Source organism: Dryas octopetala, chromosome 5 (genome assembly GCF_963921425.1).
Source record: "Dryas octopetala chromosome 5, drDryOcto1.1, whole genome shotgun sequence".
Classification (NCBI taxonomy): Eukaryota; Viridiplantae; Streptophyta; class Magnoliopsida; order Rosales; family Rosaceae; genus Dryas; species Dryas octopetala.
In genome coordinates, this window is record NC_141370.1 from 11539984 (window position 1) to 11567405 (window position 27422).

General features: G+C 34.4%; 4 protein-coding genes and 1 non-coding gene across 6 annotated transcripts; 3 read left to right on the top strand and 2 right to left on the bottom strand.

Moving 5' to 3' along the window:
- The first annotated feature begins 761 nt into the window (after positions 1-761).
- TRNAT-AGU (transfer RNA threonine (anticodon AGU)) lies at positions 762-835 on the top strand. Its single transcript has one exon. It is a non-coding gene; the product is annotated as a tRNA-Thr (tRNA).
- Positions 836-1048: 213 nt separating this feature from the next.
- LOC147284289 (heptahelical transmembrane protein 4-like) lies at positions 1049-4886 on the bottom strand. 2 transcript variants are annotated; one of them, XM_086243881.1, is made up of 4 exons: positions 4533-4886; positions 3956-4224; positions 3123-3435; positions 1049-2040 (listed from the first exon to the last, which is right to left on the bottom strand). In XM_086243881.1, the coding sequence occupies exons 2-4, from the start codon at positions 4216-4218 to the stop codon at positions 1387-1389; spliced, it is 1230 nt and encodes a 409-aa protein (XP_086100007.1). In that variant the 5' UTR covers positions 4219-4224; positions 4533-4886; the 3' UTR covers positions 1049-1386. The 2 variants fall into 2 exon arrangements, with proteins under 2 accessions (XP_086100007.1, XP_086100006.1); XM_086243880.1 differs by having other exon boundaries at positions 3111-3435; positions 4533-4883.
- Positions 4887-6739: 1853 nt separating this feature from the next.
- Positions 6740-7117, bottom strand: LOC147284290 (uncharacterized). The gene has a single exon (XM_086245671.1). It carries the CDS (start codon positions 7115-7117, stop codon positions 6740-6742), a length of 378 nt encoding a protein of 125 aa, XP_086101797.1.
- A 2804-nt stretch (positions 7118-9921) lies between these two features.
- Positions 9922-16625, top strand: LOC147284291 (DUF4228 domain protein). The gene is made up of 4 exons (XM_086244576.1): positions 9922-10059; positions 12971-13250; positions 13342-13469; positions 16122-16625. Exons 2-4 carry the CDS (start codon positions 13001-13003, stop codon positions 16263-16265), a joined length of 522 nt encoding a protein of 173 aa, XP_086100702.1. The 5' UTR covers positions 9922-10059; positions 12971-13000; the 3' UTR covers positions 16266-16625.
- A 4104-nt stretch (positions 16626-20729) lies between these two features.
- Positions 20730-25704, top strand: LOC147284292 (transmembrane protein (DUF2215)). Its single transcript, XM_086244782.1, has 10 exons — positions 20730-20899; positions 21573-21789; positions 22374-22531; positions 22628-22773; positions 22930-22992; positions 23086-23178; positions 24111-24272; positions 24413-24519; positions 24835-25037; positions 25140-25704. The coding sequence occupies exons 1-10, from the start codon at positions 20776-20778 to the stop codon at positions 25397-25399; spliced, it is 1533 nt and encodes a 510-aa protein (XP_086100908.1). The 5' UTR covers positions 20730-20775; the 3' UTR covers positions 25400-25704.
- The last annotated feature ends 1718 nt before the right edge of the window (positions 25705-27422 follow it).

The following is a 27422-nucleotide window of genomic DNA, read 5'->3' on the forward strand; positions in this document are numbered from 1 at the left end:
ATGATATTTTTGTATAAGATGGATATTTCAAAAAAAAAAAAAAAAAAGGCAAAAAATTAACCTTACCATTGAAGTACTCTTCTCTAAATTTAACATTTTACTCAAATTTATCATCAAATTTAAAGAATATTTAAGGAAAAGATTGGAGATGGCACAATAAATTAATGAGATACACACATGTCACATATTATCATTAGTAGTGTGATATGTATCATTTATTAGTAGAATCTATATCATTTATGTCATGTAAGTCTCAAAAAATTTTGAATTTAACAGATGATCACATTGGGCATAGTCCAGTAAGGCAGATACCAGGGCCTTTGGTCGTCTTGGACACTCTTATCACATCCCACACGAATTTCACATTTACATGTCAAAACGAGAATTTCCAATGCTCAAATGTCCGATTACGTTTTTTTTAAAACAAGTATTGACACAAGTCATAAGACGCATAACTTAGCCTATGGGAAGCCAAATTGTGTCATAAAATTTTCCCTTCTTTTTCAGCATTATACGACAGATCTTTGTAGTGCTTTTAGATTTTTCCCCTTTTTTTTTAATAGCAATTCTTGACTTATTTCATTTACAAATTTTCTTTCTCATTTACCCCCACCTCTGACGGTGGATGCATGAGTTAAATAAGTACGCGTCACTAGGGAAAGCGATGGCTGTGGAAATATCTTCGGGTGTATAACTAGTAATATTGCCCCACAGGTGTGAGTATTGAATATCAACGTTTCTTATCACTCATTCAACATCAAGCTTTCATAGCTCAGTTGGTTAGAGCACCCGTTTAGTAAGCGGGAGGTCTTGAGTTCAACTCTCAATGAAAGCAAAACTCAACAATTTTTTTAGCTCCTCAAAAGTCTGACACCATTCTATCTTCATATTGTTCTCAATTAAAGCAAAACACATTTTTTTTAGCTCCAGTCCGACACCATTCTATCTTGGCTTTGTTCTCAAATTTCAACTACAAATCATTAATCTTAATTGAGATAACAGATTAACAGTTCACCCATTTTGAGAGCTAGCAAACCACTGCACTATGTTCAGAGAAATTTTAAAAAATATATATGCATAAAACTAAGCGAAAATAGCTTCTTTATCTTCTTGGATTTTGAAACTAACTCAAAATCCTTATTTTCACAAGGATTAAGACAAGTTCTATACATGTCCAGCTACATACTGTACCAGAAATAAGTCCTAGAATCTTTGTTTTTTTTTATTGTTTTCCCTGAACCAAACACTATTGTGTGCTTGATTTCACAGAGTGATGATGGGGAAATCACATATATCTACACTACACCAATTTCAGTCTTCACCTATCCATACAATGACAATAGATAAACACCTCACTACTGGAGGCAATCTTCCTAATTCACTAATTCAGCAACCTTCCAAGTCACGCCACTTCAGGTAAACAAGCCCGGCATGGTAATGAGTGTATGCACCTGCCACTACTAATATGTGAAATAGTTGGTGGCTGTGCCCTGCAATGTCGAATTTCCCAGGCATCCATCGTTCTGGAATCCTTGTGGCATAAACCAGTGCTCCAGCCCCATAGAGAACCCCCATCAGAATCTCATACCAAGTTGTGTAGTGTGCCTCAGGTTGATCCCAAAACACGATAAGCTTGTGAAAAATAGGTAAGACCCCAGACAAGCCCATGCCAAAGAAAAGTGATGCACGGACACTACGGTATTCAGGATTTTGAAAGACTGGTAAGAGGGAAACCAAGATTGTGGCAATTCCCAACAGGGTTATGAATCCCATGTAGAGGTTGCAGAAGAATGGGTTGCACATAAAGGAGTAGTAGACAGGAGGGTAGAATGAGGTAGATATAAGGGCTGCAATTCCAGCATAGTCCAGTCTGAGCATGATGTATGATAGGCGCTCAGAGTGGCAAGAGAGAAGATGGCATGTGCTGCTGGCTAGCAAGCAAAACATAGCTCCCCCCAAGAAAGCAAAAAATGGCCATCGTGTGATAGGTCTCATCACCAATGGTGCTATTATGTTTGCTAAATCCTCCTTCATGCTATGCTGCATTCATCAAAACAAAAAGAGAAGAAAGCTATTAGCTGGATACAGCTCCCAATAAGCATCAATATTGAACATGGAAAGTGTATTTTTATAAATTGGGGATTTTAATTGCTCATACTTCATACAATTTTAATTGTGTGAGTGTGCGTGTGCGTGTGTGTTTAATTCAATACATTTCAGCAAGGGGATATTAATGCATTGCTACTAATACCGTTGGTAACATAAGAAGCAATAGACAATCTTTCAACATTAAGAACACATCCAGCTCTAGAATAAACCGTTTAGGAAATAAGACACAACTATCAATGTGGGGTATTCTTGATTTTCCAGCATATGACATGGACAATTATACGATAACTTCTGTAGCCAAAATGTTAAGAAAAATCATATCGCAAAACTGGGTTTGTGCTAAAAATGGATTCTTCATAAATCATACAACTCTAAGCACATTATGCCCTAGCAAGGGCATAAAAGCTTTCATCAAAACCACACTAGGCTGAGTATCTACAATTCTATATGCATGAAGAATTAAATACATAGACGTCAAAAGAATTCATCTATACACAAACACTTTGTTGTTGATATTGAAATGAAGAAGAAAATCTAATAGTAAAATGTTCATGGAGGATTGAAGACCCTATTTAACATAAGCTACTTAACACAAATTCGTCCCACTTTTTACAAGAGGATAATGGGTCCAACTCTTTTTCTCCTGAAAAAGATCTTCACCTTCAAAAGGAAATCCAGGCACACTGCCATACCACATGGGTAATACGCATGTATGACAACTATAACAAAGGTAGATCCACTGTTTGCAAGAACCAAAACATAAAGGATAACCCAGTTGTTAATTAATGCAATCAGGAGAAAAAAAGTCTCATTTCATCAGGAAAAGACTTTAGAGACCACTAAATGCAAGAATTTGCCATAAAACAGCTTATGCTTAAGGAACATGATGGAAAACTATAAAACCTAAAATATAAATACAAATGTAAAAATTAAAATCATGCAATTTTATAATAAGCTAACAAAATTGTCATTGCCTCTAGGAATTTAAAGGTAGAGGTTACCAGAACACAAACATCAGTGTAGTTTCCATGGGAGAACCGCTGAGGCAAACAATTATTCACAAGTTCCATGACATGCCAACCAGAGAGTGATGGAAGCAGATCCATCGAAGGCAATGAAGTCTTTAACTCCTCTCGAAGTCTTTGCAGATTAGGCATGTTGGCTAAGGAAGGGAGGCATGTTGCGAGTTCTTCACGCAATTTGTGCAGATCAGCATTTTTCAGCACATCAGGAAAACGTTGTAGAGAATGAAGATCAACTACCTCTGGAACCTTCATTGCAGTGTATATGGTCAGGGAAAGAAAAAGGAAGAACCCGATCAAATGCCTGCAAAAAATGATAATAATAATTTGTTAGAATGAAAAGCTTCTCCAAAATTGAAGTTTAGGGCCTTTTGAGTACCTACAATTCATACAGTAACAAAAAATGTGTATGCAACTACTGCAAACCTCTGGAAAAAAGAAAAAGAGAAATACTTCCAGCTAATCTATCTTTGAACTAAATTGCCATACTTCACAGTTTAATCTGCTTCAAGAAGTTCATAACAAATAAAATATTGTAAACAGGTTTTACTTTCTCATTACGATTGTCAAAGGTAATTTCTGACCCCTTAACAAAACACTGAAAATAGATTTTTGTACCGAAAAAAAAAAAAAAGATTTTGTCAACTTGAAGGGGAAAAGTTATAGAAACTGATTGAAATTAACCAAATTATACGAACAGAGCAACAGACCTATTAACCAAATTATAGGTACAGAGCAGAGAACCACATAAATTCATATATGTTCAACCAAACATTTCCTGATTATATATCAAAAAAGGACTCGTATAGAGAATAGAGCCTTACGTCCAAACATTTAGCGTCTCATTGTGGATGGAAAATATGCTAAGCAAGACCTGCTTCAGTGGCCATTCAGATCGGTAATGGCCCACAATGTACTCGTTGTCCCTTAAATAGTTGGGCAAGGAGTGGTACTCAACCAGCTGATACTTCATCTTCTTCCACAGCCTCTTTCCTTTACCTTCCTTTGGTGAAGATGCCTTGTTGTTCTCCATTGCTTCAGATGACAGCAGCTTTGAATCTTCGAAAATTTCGTTTTCGCTGCCCATCTTGATCTGTTCAACCCCAATCACACAATGTTAAGAGACCATGAACCGGACCCAGATTTAAAGCATTGATTTTTCATTGAATGCAATGTAAAAAGATCCAAACTTGCATCAAATTAGCACAAACTAAACAAATAATTTGCTTAGTTTTGAATTGAGCTTTCAAGAATGGCAGAGAAAATACAAGACCCAACAAAAGCTTTTGCTGCATTTTCTTGGAGAACAAAGATATGCTACATAAAGAATCTAATACCAATAATTTGGTGAATGGTGGAAGACCAGAGCCTAACAAGAAAAACCCAGATGAGATAACGTACCAAAAATCGAAGAACCACCAGCTGAGAACAAACAGAGCAGCCCCAGAAAGAGATTCTTCTTCAACCTCAGATGGGTTTTTAGTTTTCAACTTCTTTTATATATATTTTATACTAGGGCGGTGATAATCAGAAGTATTCAGAACTAAGAGAATTGTTGTCGTTGGGAGCAAATGTCAAAAATGAAATATTGGAGTGTGAGAAACCAAAGAGAGAGCCAAAGACAATAAGACCGCTAAACGATGACAAAGTCACTTTTTTGGGTATGCTTGGAGATTGGAGAATACCCACAAGAAAAGCTTGGACGTTGTTAGAATAGCTCGAGAGAGAGAGAGAGAGAGAGAGAGAGAGAGAGAGAGATTCGTTGGGGAGATGCGGAGATGCCGAGTGCCAATGGAGTTTGATGGGTCTCAGTATTGCAAGTTTAGCACGTTTTTGTGGGAAAGTGACTTGTATGGAGATATTTTCAAGGTGTTTGACATTTCTTCTCTTTTTATTTTTTAACCACGAAGGTGTTTGACATTTATAGCTTTTTCTTGGCCAAAAAAAAAAGACATTTATAGCTTTTGGGAAAACCTAAGAATAGGATATTTTAAACAATTTCATAAAGAAGTATTATTAAAGAACTTTTGTCTATGTGTCGCACTGTTGTACCATGCATTAAATCAACAATGAATAAAATAAAAATATTTGACAAATAAAAAAAAATTATTATACTCGTTAAATATGTTGATAACAAAATAGCAAATTTACATAGCAGTGCGATCACTATTAACGTGTGATCAAATTTAATGAATTAAAATTTGGAAGATTTAGAGTTGAGTATATTTTAAAGTAAATTATTATAAACTTCAATTTTGGACTTCTATTCCCTCTTAAACCCACTTATTTAATTGAATTTTCCAGCCGGTCCACTGTATTTTCTTCCGGCCCACTTCTAATTTTCCATCCCTTCTCCGTCTCTCTCTCCGTCAATCTCTTACTCCCTCTCTCATTTCTCTCTCCTCACTCACGCCCAGCCACCCCTCACCCTCGAACTGTGTCGTCCCACGTAGGCTCAGAGGTTGAGCAATGGTGCTCGGACGGCGTTGCGATTCCGATCTCGGAGCAGCCAGGTTCAGTGGCTTCGCTGCCACTGTCGAGCTATTGTTTTGAGTCCGATCGACAATACCCAAACAATTTGCGCTACCTTCGATGTTGGAGTCGATGCCGTTGGCCTCGGTGGCGTAAAAAGCTGAGGCCTTGGCTACAGATCTAAGACACTGCGACTTTGGCTATGGCGAATAAGACCTTGATGGGTTTGGGTCTTCTGTTGTGTTGGGGTTAACTCTTATTTTGGGGGTTTGCGTTCTTGTTTTTGTGTTTTATTTTATTTTATTTTGGTCTTGTGGTCATGGTGGTAGTGGTGATGGAGTTAACTCAGTGTACTTGAAATTGAGAACTTGAATAGGAAAGAGGATGCCCAAGTGGGTTTGGAGTCTTCTTTGATTTTGAAGAGAGATGGGGTCGAGCTACCCAACCTTAGTGAAGGAAAAGAAGGAACTTGCGTCCTATGCTCACAACTTGGGGAAGAAGCTCAAGTCCCAATTGGTGGGCAAGTCCGGTGTTACTCCCAATGTTGCAGCTTCTTTTATAGAGAACCTTGAGTCCAACGAGCTTCTTAAGGTATTTGTTGGTTTGTTAGACATTTTTTTTTTTTGAAAATTTGTGGTGGTTCAGTTATTACCTAGTTGGGGTTTAAGGATTTATGTCAAATTTGAGGGATTTTGTTGTGCTAGTCTGAATGTTTGTGCTGTTATTGATGAGTGCTTCTCCTCTGCAAGTTGCATTTTCTTGGATTTGTCATAGAAATGGATTCAAGATAATTCATTTTCTTTTGCTTTTTTTTTTTCTTTTCTTTTCTGTCGTACTAATGTTTTTCCTTTTTGGTTTCTAAATTTAGGAAATACAAGATTGCTGATTCCTATGGTTTTTGAATGCATAGGTGTAAGATTGTTGATTATAATAGTTGTGAAATGCATATGTGTTAACTTTTTTTCTCTTTGAATATCTAGTATTAATGGCGTTTGGTAAATAAATTTTGAAATCTCAAATTGATTTGATCTAAGTCATCATTCTTAGATCTCAAATTGATTTGGTAAAAAAAAACATTGAGACATGCAAGTCCCTCATAATTTGTGTATGTGTGTGAGACATCCAAAAAGCTACAACTATATATATAGCAGTGATGGATTTAGAACACAATCGATCATTGGTTTGAGCTCATCCCAGTTGCCATATGATAATCCTAATATCTCATCATCTTCATTTGGATTGGAAAAGCTTATGTATGATGATGAGTTCACCATTGGATCAACTTCACCTTTTAAGCTCAGCTGCTCTGCCAAAAATTGGTTCCCTTCATACATGTTACCATTATAGAAAAGAGGACTCCTTTCAAATTGATCCTTAGCAGCTGCCAAAGCACCCAAATTTGCATCTGACTCAGAACTGCATGTTTTAGAACTTGAGTCAACCACACTTTGCTGCTTGGAAGTTGTCTTATGCCAATTTGATGCATACTTTCTACAAGGATTAATTCGCTTCATAATCCTGCAAAGTGTCCAAACTTCCTGCAATAATCAATCATATGAAAGAAATTAATTAATTAATAGAATCTTTTCTAGTGATCAATTTACAAAATCATTTTCAATGCACACACACATAAACACACAACGTACATATGCAAACAAGTAATATAAACGTAGGGAAATTCTCTTGCCATATATTCTGACATGTTTATGTAAGATTGTTGATTATAATAGTTGTGAAATGTATATGTGTTAACTTTTTTTCTCTTTGAATATCTAGTATTAATGGCGTTTGGTAAATAAATTTTGAAATCTCAAATTGATTTGATCTAATTCATCATTCTAATAGGTGATTGTTACTGTTGTGCAGTAGCAATGAGTGATTGTTACTGCCGAGCAATAGCAATGGGTGATTCCTACTGCCGGGCAGTAACAATATGTGATTATGCTGGCGGGCAGTAGCAATAGGTGATTGTTACTGACAGATAGTAACAATAGGTGATTGTTACTGCCGGACAGTAGCAATATGTGATTGTTACTACCGAACAATAACAATAGATGATTGTTACTACCGGACAGTAGTAATAGGTGATTGAAAAAGATTATGGATGCTTCATGTTGATTTGTTGTGTTTTATGATGGTTATTATTTTACATGTTTATGGAATGAAAAATACCTAAATTATGATTTTTTTTTTTTTTGTACCAATTGGCATTGAAATGAAGAAGGAAACAAAAATTGGATTTTTTAAAAAAATACTGTAGCGTGCTACAGTAACGCCGTTACTGTACCACCAGGTTTTTTTAAAAAGTGGGCTGCTACAGTATTTCACTGTAGCGGTTGGGCCGGATGAACAGTAAATTTTAAAAAAATGGACTTTAAAAAAAATAACCCTATATTTTATGAGTTTTTTTTTTTAGATTAAGACCAATTAGATCAGTAGTGATTTAGAATTTTTAATCAAGTTTTTTTTTTTTTTCTTTGACGACTTTATGTTAGATTTTAACTTCAAAATTTTGGGCAAAAGTCGTCAGGTTTTAACTCCAAAATTTTAGGCACTGCTCAAAATTCTTATAAATTGAAGGATTTTATTATGAATTAAAATAATTTTCTTATAAATTTTAAAACACCTCCGGTCTCCATCTAAAAATTATTTTTCTAAAGGATACAAGCCTAATTATCTCTTTAAATTTTAAGGAGAATGGAAAATCGAATTGAGTGTAGATGATACAATTTTACAACCTTTCTAATTGAGCTATTCTATCATTTGCAATTTAATGAATGAATTTGATGGCTCAAACATTAATATAATCACTAGTTTAACCTATTAGGTCTCAAAAGAAAGTCAATAAACTCATCCAGATGTGAAGTTATCTCAAAGTATATCGGTATTACTAATAGTAGATCACCCAGTTTATATGTTATACATTATTGTGTATGATTGTTTTTTAAGGAGGATTAGTTTCATCCACACGCATAACTTGAATTAAGTCACAAAGGGCAACATAAAGGACTTATATCAAATTGTCTTATAATACACTAAAAAAGTAAAGTCATTGATTCCTAACAAATAACAATTTACCTTCGATTGATTTTCTCTTTGGCCGACAATGAATCATTTGTTAAGTAACCAATAATAAGAAAGTGAAACTTCATAAAACGGTCATTAATGTGACTCCTACAAATGTTGAATCCTATTTTGGAAGGGTAACAAGTATTACCCTTTTAAACTGTAAAAGGACCGAATTATTCAAATAGTGGAATATGTCAAGAATAGATTCGAGCTGGTCCATAAGCTCTGAGCTTAAAGTCTCGCTAGTGGAGTTATATATTTAAAGAAGGATGCAAAAATCTAAATTTTAATGGCATGTTAAATGGGTCATTTTAAAAAGTTCCTCAATAAGAAACAAATTTTAATATCTTTCATAACTACTAATAAATTGGCTGGATCAAAGCTCATTCGTAAAATACTGCTATTGAGACCATCTTATCTGACTATATGGTGTATATCTTTCTAATATAGGTGAGATTTACTCATAAAGGCATACATAGGTGAATCATACATCTATTCGAGAAATAATATATTATATGATCAGATAAGATAGTTAGTGTGTGAAATGCTGAGGCCACCAACTCAAAGCTCACTAAGTTGATTCACAAAGTACTACTATGAAGACTATCTTATCTAACCATAGAGTGTATCATCTCTTTAATATAAGTAGAACCAATGAGTAAAATCTTAGTTTGGAGAAAATTTTTGATGAAAATTGCGACGAAAATTTTCGTAGAAATTTCGATTTCGACAAAATTAAACAAAAACAATTGAAACTGCTATCAAAATACGAAAATTTTGAATGAAACTTTATCATATGCTTATTTAACATATTATCTATTACATTGATAAAAAACATTGAAGAAACCAAATTATAAAGTAGGTTTCATGTAATATAAGATGAATATAATGCGCGCGCTGAAGTTAAATACTGTTAAATAAAATTAGTATAATAAATAAATAAAATTAATATATTCTTTATACTCTCTAATCTATATAATAAATCTTATATACTTTATAATCTATACTCCATATTGTTTAGGATATGGTATAGGATATTAAGGTTCAGTCCCTTTAAGGAATTTGTAATTATTTTTTATATAAAAATGTATTATGATTTATAAACAACTAAACCAAACCCTAAATCCTTTTTTTTCTTTGCAATTATCCAAAAGTCCCAAGTCCCAAGTCCCAATCAACCCTAAACCTCTTTTTTTTTTTTTTTTTTTTTTTTTTTTCTTTCCTTCATTTTCCCCGTGACTCTCAAAGTCTCCAGTCTTCCCTCTCAATCTCTCACCTTCTCTCTCTCTAGGCTTGTCTTCAGTGATTCAGCACCCCTCCACTCCTCCAAGCGCCATTCTCGTCTTCTTCAAGCTCTCTCACTCTTGTCTGAAACTCCATCCTCCAGGTAACCTCTCTTTCTCTTTCTCTCTCCTCTCACCCATCTATGCTATTTCTTGTGGTTGATGTCGTGCTACAGTTTGGGTTGGGCATATATTGGTTTTGATTAAGAAAAAGTGAAACTGTGAAAACAAGCATCGAAGTTTAGTTTAAAAAACGAAATTTAGTCGAAATTTTGCCAAAATTTCATTAATTCTCACAAAAAGGCGACAAACATACACGTTGAGGGGCATAATTTCGCCCAAATAATATAAATCTTACCAAGAATATTATGAAGTTTGAATAAAATTTCCTCCTCAAAAAGTAAAATTTTTGAAAAAATTTCAAAATTTTCCTCCAACTCATGTAGGCCCCACATAAGTGAATCTCACTTTATTGGAGAAATCGTGTGTCAGGAAACATGAACCGTGGCAATAGCCCACACTCATGTTTTACGGGCCAATTACTCGTAGAACAGCTCCAGCTGTACCGGCTTTTGTTAACCAAATTATGGGCCCAAACTTGTGTATAAGACACCTTAACTGGAGGATTGGATCTTGAAACCTTTTTGGGGTTTATAGACGCTACATATGGTCAAAAAAAGGCTTAAGCAATAAAGCAAATCATAATCCCCTTCATAGCTTTGATAGAAACTGCCAAAGTAAGGTGATAGGGGGGTGTTCTGTTTAGCACATGTTGTTTCTGATGGCGATGGGCTTTTTAACCATCGGCTGTCTCTTAATTCATGGACTAGTGTAGGATTGCTAGGCCCAGACTGATTGTTGCTTAGTTGGGCCCCGTTTTGTCTTCTTGAGCTTGGGCCAGCACAGTACCCAAAACAAGGCTAAAAGTTCATTTATACATGGACAATTCTATTCATCTGAAACTAGATGGAGTACATACACAGATAGCTATGTTTGTATGATCAGAAGTGAGAGAAAAAAAGTGGGATAAATTTACAATGTCATTTTCACTCTTATTTATTTATTTACTATTGGTACAAATGAGGACCTGAATGTCCAAAACAAAAGATTACATCAAGATATCCCTGGCCTTAGGCACTCTAGATATATCATCTATCAAAAGGGAGAAGAACTTATCTGCAACAGCAAGTATGCCAGCTGTTATCACTCAACCCATCTCTCTCTCTCTCTATCTCTCTCATTCCCTTTCTCTCACTTTCTTTCTCTCTCTCTTACTCTCTTCCTCTTTCTCCCTATTGGAGATAACACATGTCCTTATAACAGGGACATGTAAGTTATTTTCGCCAAAAGGCGCAAAACAGGAGGGGGAGGCGACTGAAAAACATGTAGACCAAGATTAAAATCCAAACTAAGCCCATTAGTGATGAGAAGAAAAGACAAAATAGGTGTAAAAAACAGCATCTTTTATAGCTATTCAATATTATTTTGATTTGGGGAAAGGGGATCGAATTTGAATGCATGAGAAAAATAGCTATTCAACATTGGAAATAACTATATTGGAGGCCAATAAGTTTGGACTCATTTGTCAATCGAAAAATGAATACGGGCCAAATGTACTATTTAATCTAAGCAATGTTCGTTTACTAGATAATTTGACATATCATAATATTATATTATCAAATTGTTAATTTGAACTATATATTTTTTTTTAAAAAAAATTCACATGATCAATAGTTCATATTAATAATTTGATAATGGAAAATTCTATTTTAGTTACACCCATTGATGTTGTCCATGTAATACTTGTGAAATGGCATCTTTCAGTGAAAATTCGATCCACAAAAAGAGAAGAAAAGAAAAAGAGAGAAAAAAAAAAAAAAAAAACTATGACTTCGAGGTGGAGGTCTTACAAAAGTGTTAGATATTGAGAGATTTAAGCGGGTTTTAATTAATTTATGGTTGGCCTAATCCCATACAAATATACAATAAAAGATGAAGAACAATTAACCTTGGCCTGCCAAGGCCTTCCCTATCCTCTCATCCTTTGGGTGGATATGTTAATTTGACATTGAAATGTTGGAATTGGATGATCATTGGTCCAGGTAGTGGAAGGTGTGGTGCATGCTGATGCTGACTGGGTTAGTTAATAATGCAAATGTTGGTGGGATGGTCTTTTGCATGTGCCACACAAGCAATTTGGTAAAACCTCATTAAGCAATTGCACTTTCACCCTCCAAAACAAGTTTGACCGCCAACCCTGTATTATGTTGACAACAAAGCTTTATTAGGACTTAATTAATTGATTGGCCTAACACTTCCTTTTGTTTGGTAAGGGCAGCCTCTGATATCTTTGGAGAAAAAAAAAAAAAAAAGTATGAGAAGTATGAGATTATTTAACTGCAAGCAGCAGCAGCGTTGAGATCCAGTGGGGTCCCTAGTCTTCCCTGTAGACGCAACCCCATATATATATATATATATATATCACAGGTGTTTTTGCACATCTAACACGTCTGCAACCAAACCAAACCATAATCATGTTTTGATTCCTTCCCACTCTCTTCACCACCCTCATCTTATACGCTTCCTCTTCTTCACGTACCTTCACTACGTACACATTACACATATATAACCACAACAACCCTCCTCTTTTCCTCTGTTTCTCTGTTCTCATATTAATTTCCAGTTCACGTTTCTGAAAACTCAGATTTGTAATTTATTCTGGTCTCTGTGTTTGTCACATCTTTCCTTTAATTCTTGACGTGTGCGTCGGTGAACGTGAAAATTAAGACCCTCCGTCAGATTTCATTTATTGAGAAACTGAGAGAAAGAGAGAGACAGAGACAGAGGACCCTTCCCTTCCCTAAATAATAGGTACCGCAAATCCCAAATCCAAAAACCCAAACCCAAAACCCCAAACCCCCCACGTCACATCACATCACGTCCACCATTAATCCTCCATTACAAAATCAACAAAAGGGTGGTTTTCCGTACTTCTAATTAATCAAAAAATTTCAGCAAAACTTGGATTCCAGAGAGAGAGCTTCCATGGGTAACTGTCAGGCGGCGGAGGCAGCGACGGTGCTGATTCAGCACCCGGACAACAAGATCCAGAGGATTTACTGGTCGGTCAGTGCTCACGAGATCATGACGTCAAACCCCGGTCACTACGTGGCACTTGTCACCACCTCCCCGACCCTCAAGTCCGACAATGGCGCCCCATTGAAGCAGCTCAAGCTTCTCAGACCCGACGACACTCTGCTCATCGGCCAGGTCTATCGCCTTATCAGCTTCGAAGGTACATAACCCACTTCTTAATTAACGCTTAATTAATTTCTTTATTTTTTGCGACGGTTTTTACTTTTTAGTGACGACTTTGGCCTTTGAAGATGTGTTGAAGGAGTTCGCTGCTAAAAAGTCTTTGAAGCTGGGGAAGTTGCTGAGGGATAGAGGCTTGGGTGGTCCGAGTCCGAGTTCGAATCCGAATTTGAGGTCTGACAACCACAGCTCATACAAGGTACGTACTACGCAGTTGTAACTTTGTAGACCATAATAAAACCATTTTTGCAGCCATTGCAAATTAGATGAACTTGTAACTTGTGAGGGTATTTTCGTCATTCCCATTAATCTTGGACATCAAGCACTTTGTAGACTCTTTTGTTAGTGCGGGGTATGAGGTTTGGCATCATTCGAGAGAGAGAGAGGGACAATGGTATCTTACGGTCCAAAGGGTTAATCATAATGTTACATGCATTTTTGTTTTTTTCTTTTGGTACAAGGGAAGGCGTAAGCCCAATGTTATATGCATTTTTGAATTAACCATATATATATATAAATGAATGCTCTAAAATTAATTAGTTAGTAAGTTAATAAAAATTAACCACCCTGTTGGGCCCACTGCATAATGTAATTTCAAAATTCAAATCGTTTATTTTTTAGGTCATGCTTAAATGATCTTTCATGTAAAAAATCTTCAAAATCAGAAGTCATTTAGCCATTTGATTATAATAACAATTATTTTTATGCTTTTATCGATAATACTAATTGTCTATTTATTTGATCTCAATTAGATGATTACATGATTTTCGATTTAGTTGATTTTTTGCAATGATGATCTTTGAAGTATGGCCTACATAATTGATGATTCGGATTATGAGATTAGTGATGTTGTGGACCCAAAAGCATGGTTAGCTTCGTATTAACTTGCTAACTGGTTAGCTTTAGAGCACTCCTATATATATATATATACATATATAGTCTCCTTCATGTGCTAACGGTCGCAGTTCACGTGTTCGGTAGTGTAAAATTTTGCAACACGATACTAGTTTATTGGCATTTATGTTATGATTTAGCTCTTTATCCAAAATTTTATAGCTAAATCCTAATATAACGCTTTTATCAAACTTATTTTATACTCTAAGAGGGAATGAGGTGACACCATTGGAAAATATTTTCAAAACTTGGCAGATAAAACAGCACCGAACACTTGTCTATTTTAAAAAAGTATTGTCGAGTAGTTGACAAAACTATCGAGTGCTCGATGACACGTTGAATGTTCACACATTCGAATTTGTATATATATATATATATATAAATTTTTTATATCAACTAAAAAGGATAGGGAAATGTTATTGGCACTGTAGAAAGGTTATCCTACCCTCTAAATGTAAGAGAAAATTTATATAGTTTAAATTATAGGATAACATTTTTTGGAATGTAAATAACATCACCCAAAAGATATATGGGTTTTGAAAGGCAATTCCAATAAAGTAACAAAAAAAATATGCATCCAGATTCCAGAGAGGTCAGAAATGATGATCGACTGATTTCTGTGTCTGACTGGTGAATTAACTAAATTATCGTCTGTAATTCGAAGAATCTGAATTTATACTTTAACCCACGGATATCGAGGGATGTGGGTTTTTCTGGCAATTCACGTTTTATTGTTGTCAGATAAAAAAATATGCAAGAATCTTGCACAGTCAGAAGTTTGCATTAGGATAAAATTCAAAGAAAAAAAAAAATATGTAACATCATAGCATGATGGGTTGTAGGGTAGGGTTAAGCATGATTGAGTGGGCATTGTATAGTTGCTTGATTGACTTGTTAGCCATATATGAGCCTACCAACATTTTTTATGATAGAAAGCAATTTTGTTCTGTTTTGAATTTGACATATAATTTCACTCTGGGATGATGATGATGATGATGATGATAGTGGTCAATGGTCATTCTTGATCCATACCATGCATCACGCATACATGGGTAGACTTTATGTTGACATTAGATTGCCATATATGACAATAAGATGTGATGCCCACTGTGGAGATGATCGATATGATATGCACCAACCATGCAATGAATTTAATTGATCGAGTACCTACTAATCAACATGTGGGCCATCAGAAAAGTTAGGCAAGCTAAATGTTTTCAATTTGAGTTATGTTAGAAGGATCATGTTGATCTAATCACCTGATCAATGTAGTAGATGTGCTAATTAACAATATATTAATCATGTGATGCAACAAAGTACAGATTAATTGTTGATATGTGGTCCTTTTCGCAGTATCTTCCTTTTTAGTTTGTTGAAGGGTTTTTCTAATTAAGGTACAATAAATTGTTGAAGGTTTCCAATTTTAGTGGTGGGATGTATTTAGTTATGCACTTATTTAAGTTGAGGCAGATTTATTTGAGAAGATTGGAAAAGTCGTTGAGCTCACCTTTGCATGCATGCGATTTGCAAAATGATGAAATCGTGCCAAACTTAATTTATGAATGCAATATTGCTTAATGCAAATTTCTATACTTTTCATATTAATTTTTGGTGGGGTTTGTTCATAATTCACTTCCCCCACTCACCAATATTATAGAAAAGTGTTTCTCATCAAACTATGCTTTTCTTGGAAGTCAATTGTAGCCATCGATCTTTTGAGTTATATAAAAATTAATGATCATGTAGAAAAGATGTCCTTATAGGTACTTAAACAATTAACATAGACAGACATCTGTTGCTAGCTTTTTTAAATGTGTCAATGTTGAGTACGTATTAAATATTATGAATTGTCATTGTCTAACGGCGAGTGCGTGCCTGTAAAGTGTCTAATACATGCATCAATGCATGCTGATCAATATATATATATATATATATTTTCCCTTTTTGTTTTTATCAGATGGAGCATGAGGGTCACCGTGGTACTGGCAGCACTAGCAGCAGCTACAGAGGTGTGGCTAGAAATCATGGTGGTGGAGGTGGTGGTGGTGGTGGTGGGCAGTGGAGGCCAGCCTTGCACAGCATTGCAGAGGTTGGAACTTGAAGTATAGCAGGTGGCTAAGTACGAATAAAAGCAAGCAGAGCATGAGCATAAGAACCCTCCTTTCACTCTTTCCAATACCTTCTTCATATTCTCTTTTTCTCTTTAATTTGACAGATGCACCTGCATGTTATCAGTCTCCACTTAAACCTAGCTAGCTAGGGTTTCAGAGTTAGGTATATATGTACGTAACTCATTGAATTTGGACACGCATATACTACTAGTTCTGCGGATTAGAATATTATTAACCTTGTTGTTTAATTAATTGTAATTACTATTTGGCGGCAACAAGCTATGATCTTGCCCAACTCATCGATGTACTCAAATTTTTAATTTTATTAGGATAATACTAATGCAACTTATTGGGCTTCATTTTAATTAGGCTTAATTATTAATTTATTACCTAAAACGGTAATCCATTTTCACTTTATTATCTAAAAATTTTTTTGTCCCAGATTACCACCTGTAACTTACATTTGTGTCCTATTTTACCTTGTTCTGTCAACAATTTTGTTAAAAATGATGACATGGCCGTTAATGCTAACGTGGCGAGCTGGATGTGCGCTACGTGTCACATCTTTTCTTGTATCTTCTGATTTTTTTTTATTTTTCTATTTTTATAAACTTTGAAAATTAATTAAAAATAACTCTGAACTTAAAAAAATATATGGAAAATTTCTACCGACTTGTCTTCACTAGTACTAATTTACTATGGGGTCAAAATATCAATTTTTCCTCTAAAAATTTCTATAAAATTAAAATACTCTATACTCTTTGAAAATTCATAGGATAATCTCCCGAACTCCAAAAAATATGAAGTCTACACCGTTAGTCTTCTAAAAACTAATAATATCTTTCTCGTGAACACTTGCTACCCAAAAGACCTCTCGGTCTTAGAGGAAAATAAATTTTCTTATAAAATATATTCTAGAATTTCTGTAAAGTCTCGAAATAATTTTCTAAAATAGATTTTTGGTAATTTTCAAAATATTTTTGAGAATTTGTCCAAGAGTTTAGGAAAATTCTAGAATTTATTTAATAGAGGGAAATTTATTTTAATTTTTTAGAAATAAATTTAGACTTTCTAATTTTTTTTTGGAAATTTTTAGAGAGCAAATTGGTAATTTAACCTTATAGTAAATTAGTGCTAGTCAAGACGAGTCTGTAGGAATTTTCCGTGTATTTTTATGAGTTCAGAGCTATTTTTAATTAATTTTTAAAGTTTATAAAAATAAAAAAATCTGAAAATAAAAGCAAAGATGTGACACGTAGCGCACATCCAGCACGTCACGTCAACATTAACTGCCAGATCATCATTTTTAACGGAATTGTTGACGAAACAAGGTAAAATTGGACACAGATGTAAGTTACATGGGTAATCTTGAACAAAAAAAATTTTAGGTGACAAAGTGAGAATGAATTACAATTTTGGGTGGTAAATCGATAATTAAGCCTTCTAATTACTTTGACCATTAATTGAGGGCTAATCTACGGTGGGTGTCTCTCTAGTCTCTTCTATATGATTCTCTTGTAAAGTACTCGAACAATATAAGATGCTTTTATTATGTGATTAATTAATTAGAGGGAGTTGTCTTGGAGCACATATGTTTGGACAAATGTAAGATGCTTTTATTAATTTATGAATTCGATCGAACAAAATATTAGGTTGATTTTTTTTTTTTTAATAAGTGCTTGATTGTGAATCCGCAAAATATATGAACCTCTATATATATGCAATAATGTTAGCAAATTTATTTGGGTACTATTTATGTAGTACCTCTCTAATATAAGTAGATTTTATTTATATTAAAAAAGTGATACACATGTGATATGCGAAGCTAAATTGTTTGCGGTAGTGGTGGGTCCTCATCTTACAAGTTAATTAATTGAATCATTAATGGATTGGATATTGGATGGATGGACTGCATATATGATATATGCTTGGATGCAGTTTGTAAGAAAGTGTGTTTATTAAGCAAGTTTTAAAGGCTTGGCCAAAAAAAAAAAAAAGCAAGTTTTAAAGGACTTGCTTGGAAGACTTGCACGGGCATTTACTCTCTTCCAACAGACTGATCAAACTGATGAAGCAGAGGGAAACGTCTCCATGCACCTTTAATTCCATTATTGGGTCCAATTCAATAATGACAACCACCCAGTCTCTTTTTTTTTTTCTTCATTTCCCTACTACTACACTATTAAGTAATGCATATTTTATGAGATGAAGTCTTTTGCGTGCTTTCTTTCCATTTGAAAGGATGGTCTTAATTTTTGTAACAATAATGCTAGTTGTTTCACATTTTTTTCTCACATTTGTATCTCACATGATGTGTCATTATTTTAGTGGAATGATATATTTTTTTTTTTAAGTTTAATTTTTTAATTTTTAGTATCTAATGTATAAATGCCATGTAAGATGGTATGAAATTGTAGTATAAAAATGTGCTAAGTGTAGCAATACTGTTTATGTAATGGAAAAAATTTACTTATCAGGGTTGTATATATTGTTTGTGTCTCACGATTGTATATACTATTTGCAAGGCCGGCCCTGAAGGTAGGCGAGCTAGGCGACCGCCTAGGGCCACCTACCCAAAGGGCCTCAAACTTCTAATTAAGTTGGGCTTTTTAAATAAATAAAAAAAACAAACTTTTTTTACTATTCTTATTTTTAGTCTATGCCTCCTTCATCTATGGTTTATTCCTCTAATTATCTTCTTTCTCTAACTATTATTTGTCAACTATTCATTCATCTTCATCACTCTCAGTCTCATAGTATGGCCTCATTCATCCATTCGACTATTCCTCTTAGTTGCTTTACACTTTGTCTTCTTTAATTAATATCGAGGAGTAAGAAAGCTCTCTAATTTGGTAACAAAGGTTTGTTAGCAGAGAATTTGGAATATAGCTTGCCAAGAATCTTGCTACTTGCAGCCTAAAATTTACTACATGTATTAGTTATCTTTAAAACTGATTCTAGCTTTTGTATACTTTAAGATTCTCAATTAATTCAAATAAGTTTTATTTTTTTAATTTCTCTTACTAAATTGATGGGTATTAAATTAGAAATTGCTTATTGATTTTTTGGTCAATTAATTTTAGTTATTGAATGGGCAAATGGTCTTAAATTTTTTTCTTGCTTAGGGCCACTTAAATCATCGGACTAACTTTGACTTTTTATGTCTATTTCTCTTATCATGTGATCTAACACGTAACGAGAGAAAGACAATATTATATACACTCTTTACGTAAAAGTCTTTCTCTTCGGTGATTTATGAAGAAATCCTCTGCAACAAATTTTACTGTTCGACATGATGGCTTACATTTGTTTTTACATGAGAAATTCTTTTGTTCAAACTTCTGAAGCACTGCAGCGCCAGCCAATAAGGGTTCCCCAGTGCGCTGCCTCTTAACTTCCTCTCTCAAAAGTTCTTTCTTTTTTTGGTTTTTTATTTTTTTTCCCATGAGATTCCTCTTCAAAAGTTAGAATTAGGGTGTTCATGTTCTCCTAATTGAATAATGAATGTTCAATGATTTAATTGCCTTTTGCATTGGACCTAAGGTCAAAGGGGAAAACAAATTAAGTTAGGACAAGTCAGAGACCTAACAATCCCACTAACATCATCAGTGAACAAATACTTGCAGCACAGTAGAAAGACCCATATCCAAAAAAAGGTTATAAATGGCCAATCATCAACAACATAAGTGCTTTGCCCACAACTTCAAAACTAAGTTTTAAATCCTAAGCTAAAAAAAAAAAAAAAAAAAACAAATATACACCATAAAATACCTCATCTATCCAAATATTGGGCTCTCACACAGTCACACCTTAAAGTTTAGATTCAAGTCATAAGACCTTATAAAGCCTTATATAAGGCTTTAAATTTTTAATGTGGGATAATACTTTACATTTTGATATATCTCCTGACGTATGACACCGTTTAAGTCAAATGTGTGAACAACTCATATTAAGTAATGTGGAACACGTGTGGCTGTTTAGCCCATGTAAATAATCAGATTTTGATACCATAAAAAAATCTGAGCAATTATCCTATCCAGCATATGTTCATGAAATAGACTATCACTACAAAAAATAAGGTTTTAATCACAACACAATTTGTGACTAAAAGTGTAAATCTTGTGATAGTCTATTTCAATTTAGTCCAATCTAATTCTATTCCCTAAACAAGGCCGAATTAAAGAAATATTTTGGAGTTTTCTTTTTATGTCTTTTTATCCCAGAACTTTTTTTTGGTTAGGTGTACATTTTTTTGTTTGGTTAGGCGTACTGTTCAAATGTTGTGTGTTCGTTATTTTTTATTTTTCGAAAGCCCAGCCTGCTTCTCATATAACGAACACATCCTGGGCCGGTTTCACTAATGTTGGTCAGGCTCAGGCCCAATAAAATTTCTATCCCTACAAAATAGCAGAATTGCCCTTGCCAACGTCCCGTATTTTCGACGCGCGCTTTTCCCCTCTCTCTCTCTCTCTGTGACTCGAAAGTCGAAACCAAGAAACAATGGCTTCTGCTAAACCGCTTCGCGTCTCTGCCTGCATTCTCTGGCTTTTATTGCTATCGCTCCCATATTCGTCTTCGTCTTCGTCTTCTTCTTCCATTGAATCATCCAATGAGCATTCTTTAGGTAATTTCTCTTCCAATACTAATTTAAATATTATTGCGCTTATCCAACTCTATGAAATTTTCAAATCTAGGGTTTTTAGTATTATAAACAGTAATTTAAAGCTCCAAATATTTTTTTTCTTAATACTTTTCGTTCTGAACGGTTGCTGAGCATACTGAGGAAAAAGAAGAAAGTTATGTGATTCTTGTGCTACAAAATTGCCAAGAATTCGAGAACTCAAATATAGGTTTTTCAAGTGGATAGGAGTAGACTTATTTATTTGGTTCTTTAATTTTATAAAGAATCAAGAGCCTGGAAATTTTCAAATTTTGGTTTTGACTTGCTCTTCCTTTGTCTGCAAGAATTGGGTATTTTTATTGATATTTTGGTTGGGTTTTCTTACCTATTCACATATAATTTGGTTTAAAATCCTAGTCTTTATGGATTACTTACTAATTTAATGGGCTCTGTCTGTGTGTGTGATCTTTCAGTACCCACTACATTATAGGTATAGCATTTATTAAAATGTGCTTTCTTTTGAAAACCAAAACATGCCTCCTAGATGGCAGCGTTGTTGGACATCTTTTCAAGATTGAAAAAGGCTACTGGGATCAGTACCTCTGAAAATAACCTTTGGGTGAAAGTTTGACATTTTGGGTGCTGATACCCTTTTCTTATGCTTTTGGTTTTGCAGATATTGCCCACTCTGCTAAGTTACAATTATCTCATGGCATCCCAGTTAAAAAATCTCCTGGTTCTAAGCCTGGTACTTCAGTGGTGTGTGAAAGAGTTCATATCCGTGGATTGTCAAGGCTTAAAAATTTGGGGAAGTTTGCCCACATGGTGAAGGTGAAGGTATCAGGAATAAATTCAAGCATTCACGTAGCGACCTTTGAGGTTTGTTTTCACAGGTGAGTCATCAATATTATGGGCCTTGTGAGTTGTTAATACTACGTGTCTGTGACACATTTTGTGTGCAGGACTTATTTTACTGAATGGGAAAGAAGTTATATTGTCAGTGTCTCTGAAAAGTGATAGTTTATTTGCTGCTGTTTTGAAGTAGTTCTTTGTGTGTAATGTCAAATTGTGTTTTCTTTGAAATGAAACATTTTATTATATTGTTAGATTTATAATTGGTGATTGTGGGAAGGGCATATGCTTATTGAAGTGTCTTCTGGGCTGTATACCTTTGCTAGCAGTCTCTGATAACGGCATTGTTGAAATCACACTGAAACAGTTTGCAAGTGCCTTTTTGTATTTGATTGCATATGTATTTTGAACTTAAATTTTCAAGTTTTGATCATAGAGCAGTATTTTGCTTTTTATATGCAATGGAAGTGCTCATCCATCTTAGTCATCAACTGAGTTATTTTTCTTTCCAATAATGTAATCCCAACTTGGAATGAAGATTTAGTTTTGTTAGAAAACAGAAACAGTGAAGAATGTGATACCAATGCATTTAGTTATTACTTAAGAGTGTTATGTTTCTTTGCAGAAATGTATCTCTTGGAATAGGGATGTGCCCTCACAACCAGTGGGAGAAAGCTGCCAAGGGCTCCTGGTCTCAATCCATGTCACCTTTTGCAAACAAACTCTTAGATCTACGGACAGCTGCTTCATCCTTAGAGACCTATGAGGTGTCCATTGAAGAAGGTAACTCTTCTCAGTCTAATATGCATATACTTTTACATCTTACTCTAATCCTTACATTTAATGACTGGTTCATTGATGTGTTGTTTTGTTTTGCAGAATTTTTTACTTATCGCATAATATTTTTGATATTGGGCATAATCATGATGAGCTTGGCATCCCCCCTGAGCAGATCATTAGTATTTTTTTACAGCAGTGCAATGGCAATAGGGGTGGTTCTTGTAATATTGATGGTCCTTTTTCAGGTAATGAAATTTTCCTTTGCAGTTCTTATCACGTGGACTTTATGTATTATCGTAAAGCTGCCTATGTAATCTAGATTGTGCAAGAAAGTCTTTAGATTCATCCAAGAAGATATAACTGATAATTAGTATGACTTTATTTTTTCTGCTTGTTTACAGGGGATGAAGCTTCTCCCAACTGGTCGAAGGAACTCGCTTGCAGTTTTTGTATACTCATCCCTGGTATGTATCAGAGTTAAAGTTAATTTACCATTATGTCGTTTTTGTTTACATGATATTATGATAATGATCCATGTAATTCTCACACTTTATCAGATTGGTCTGGGATCTTTTCTCCTCCGCTACATACCTGGATTATTGCGTACAATACTCACAGAGATGGGAATTAGTGAAGACATGTATAACCCTGTAAGTAAGTTATCTTGAATTATTCTGATTATTACCATAGTATCACATAAAGCAGAATGCATTCATGGTTTGCCATCCAGATTATTCCTTTTCATATCATAGTTCTGTTTCTGGAGACCTTTATTATTGTTTTCTGTTGCAAGTTAAAACAACCATAAAAGTCAATGACACTATGCCAACTTCAGTTGATTACCTGGTGAAGCCAGCCTTACTGCCTTAGACTTAGTTCTTACCAAAAATTATTATATGTAGTTTCAAGTGATATGCCTGGAATAATCAATAAATGGCCATCTCTTAGGGGAAAGAAATCCCCCCTCATAACTTCTTCAACTTAGGAATATAGTTGTTTGCTTTAATGAAATATGAAGTGTTAAAGATCTTGTTAATAACATATGAACTCTTTAATATACTTTTCAATTTTTTTTTCTTTTGGTTTTGATTTACTTTGTATTCTCTTTCAGGTTAGATGTGCTTATAATTCTGCACTACTCCATTACTCTTACCATCTTGGGTTTTAGTTTTATTCAGGTGTGTACTAATTAATGTCAAAATTAGAATTCAAATATTTGAATGGCATTATACCTTAGAGGCTTAGAAGCACACGGTCATTCTTTACATGGGGGTTTTTTGTTTTGTATTTGGGTGCTTTTTTTTTTTTTTGGGAGGGGGGGGGGGGGGGGGGGGTTGTGTGTGTGGAAATAATTTATGAATCAACCTTGAAGTAGATCTTTTTTTTATAAGGGTCAATTGATATTCATAATTGTTGTTGCTTTTGTGGTATCTCTTGCCCCTTTTTTTTGCTGGATTTACTGTTTCATTAAAGTCAATGGAGAAATATTGTTTCACCTTATTTTATTTTGCTGCGACCCATACACTAAGGATTACACAGTAACTGTTGGTAATACTTGGAAAATGCTCTCAATTATTTGCAGTTGGCTATATTTCTTCTGGCTTTTGTTATACTGGCTGGAGCATGGTTGGGCTTCTGGGCAGTCCGCAAACTGGTCTTGACGGAAGATGGATCAATTGATATAAGCACATCTCAGTTTGTTTTTTGGTCTATCCGAATTCTGGCTGCCACCGCGATTCTTCAGGTATGTTATATCCTTGGGTTCTCCCAATAACTAAAAAGTGTATCATGCCTGAATCTAACTGGGGTTCGCGTTTTTATTAACCGTGATCATGTAAATGTCTCACTATCCAAAAATTGATTTGATATATTCTTTATTTTCAGAGTTCTTCCGATCTCCTACTGGCAGCAGAAGCTTTAATATTTGGAATTATAGTTTCTTCAATATTGAGGCAAATCTTTAGGTGGAGATTCCTTCGTCGTATGTACAGGTATCTTTTTTTCCAGTTCTGAAGCTTAGTTATTCTCTTCCATGATCATGAGCTGCTTCCATTCATCGATATCTACAATTTAAATATGTTATTTATGAGTTGACTCTAAACGTCAATAGTGCTGAAGTGTGTGGTGTGCGCTTGCGCATGTGTTTTCTTTCAAATAAAAAAAATGGATATACAGTTCCTCATGCTTCTGGCAATCAACATGATAATTTGTGGATCTGAAATGATCTGCAGATATGCATGTTTCTTTTGATTTTTGCAATGGTTTTCCTTTTGGCCATTCATGACATTTATGGAATGTTTCTGCAGGAAACTGTTGAAATCACCCAAAAAGAAGAGCAGAAGATTGGAGGTTCCTGATTCTCCTGAGTATGCTCCGGATGAATACATGTACACTTCTGAATATGCTTTTGATGAATACATATGCAAGGCTCAAAGCAAGGAAGACTTTGAGTCCCCAAGGCCTCAATCCAAAAATTTTAGCTTGGCTTCATGCAATTCATCCGGCCTAGGTTCGCTTGTTTCCCATATATTTAATTTTCCATTACTAATCAAACCATTAGATAATTGCTTATTATTATCCACTTGGCATGCTACTGATATATGTGCTTCAGGTTCTAGCAGGAGGACACCACGTAGTCAGCCATCAGAATCAGGGTTATATCCTTCAGCCTTCCACACCACACCTGAAAGGAGAAAATTTTCAAAAGATGAGTGGGAAAAATTCACCAGAGACTCGACAGAGAAAGCCTTGGTAGAACTTGCCTCTTCTCCTGATTTCGGGAAATGGCTGGTCTCAAATGCAGAAAGAATCAGCATAACCCCGAACAGCACTCGAAGAGCTGATGATCAGCGCCACTGGTGGCTCTTTTAGTGTGGAGCATCTGACATGTTCTTTGCAAAATCAACATGGCACATTCAGCAGGATATATGCTGCATTTCAAAGTTGGGTTGGGAAAACCAAGATGCTTTTCGAAATATGTAGTCGGTTTGATCAGGGACGGAACATAGAAGGGACTAAGAGAGATCATAGCCCCTGCAAACTTTTGAAAATCAATTTACGTTATAATGTGTTGTTGATGTATCCCTTGTAAAAATATTTTGTCTTCTCTTCTTTTCTTCCCATGAACATTACAGAGATTCTTAAATTGAATTCAAAGTAAATTAAATCAAATATCATCTAACTTAAATCTCACCACATCGTTTGGTTACGTGAACTCAATGATTATGCACAGTATGAGTTTATCTTTCTTTTGTATTTAGTTGATTCAGATTGCTTTTGTTTTTTTGTTAAGAATAGGTTATTTGTCCAATTATTTCTATTTTGATTCTTGACCCAATCTTTGTCTATAATCCACATTTATCTTTGCAAAAAACTGCAACCAAACAATTCTTCCTTTATCTATCCACCTGGATATGGATCATTGTGTTAATGTGATGAAGAGTTGTTTAGTTGCCCTTTTTAAAAGGGTAAATGTAAAAAAAAAGAAAAAAAAGAATTGGGTAATAGAAGTTGGGCTAGAATCATGATACAAAATAGAATAATGCTTGGGAGTTGGGATTACAAATGATGTGTTTAGTATTCTACTTATTACTAAATAAATAAACCCCAAATTGAACCCATATATAAATATATGGAATAGTGTCTCATCATTTTGGATCAGCCCTTGCTACAAGGAATTCTTGACTCCACTCCTAGAAGGGCCAATGTACATTTTGCTACGAATATGCTATTTTGTTGACTTCAAATTAATGCCAAAATATCAAATATTTCTTATTATAAAAAAAGCCTCAAGTACTCAAGTGAGTGAATTGTGTGTCCACATAGATTAGATGAGAAAGTAATATGAAGCTCAGCTGAATTTATTTAAAAATCTATTACACACACCAAATCATTATGACCACAAACACATACATTCGAATATGTGATTTGAAATTAACTTACATAACTTAGGCCATGCGAAAAATTTTCTTCTAATTTTATCAAATAAATCATGTCATACATTCTAATAAAAAACCCCAAATCTTGAACCTAATTGCTTCAAAATCCATAATATAGATTAAATTTATAAAGTAGTCAATAATATCTCCTAATCATATCTCCTAATTATAAACTTGACATCATAAACTCAACATTTAAAATAAATAAATCATAAATTTGGTCCTAGAAGTTGAACCGAATTCAAAGACTTTGCCAATCACTCAATGCGTCAAGAGCATCATCATCACTAAACTACTACTAGTGGGATTACTCAGTAAGTAAACTATAAAATTTCAACCCCTTTAGAGTATGTCAAATTTTTTTTATTACAACACTTATCATATCAGGAAACATCGAACAAATAGCCTTAAATAACAAACTTTTTTTGTTTTGTTTTATGAACCAGACCTCTTCAAGACTAGTTTCTTAGATTAAAGCCTTCCTTACCTAAATACTAATGCAAATAATTATATATCAACTAAAAAAACAAGTATATAATTATACTAAACAAGAAAATCAATATTTAAGAACTTGGTATTACACAAAGAGTCAAATACAATTGGTGATGATTTGTGCAACAAACGTGTAAAATCTAATATTCCAACAATAATTTTTTTAACATGCTTATATTAAATAAATTCTAATTGTATATTTTTATATGAATACACATAATTTTTATGAATATGTTTTGGGGTGTAGGGTCACTCAAAGAATGTGGCATGCCATTCATGCTAATTCTATGAACACTTAATATATCTAATGTAAGTGACTTGGCAATTTTATACTATTTGTTTTAAATACTAAAATAGTTTTTTTTTTTAAGATATAAATTTTAGATACTATTGAGATTTTTTGTGAGATATTTTGAGATATTGGTGAGAACTAAAATAAATATTAGATGTATTATGTTTCGGCC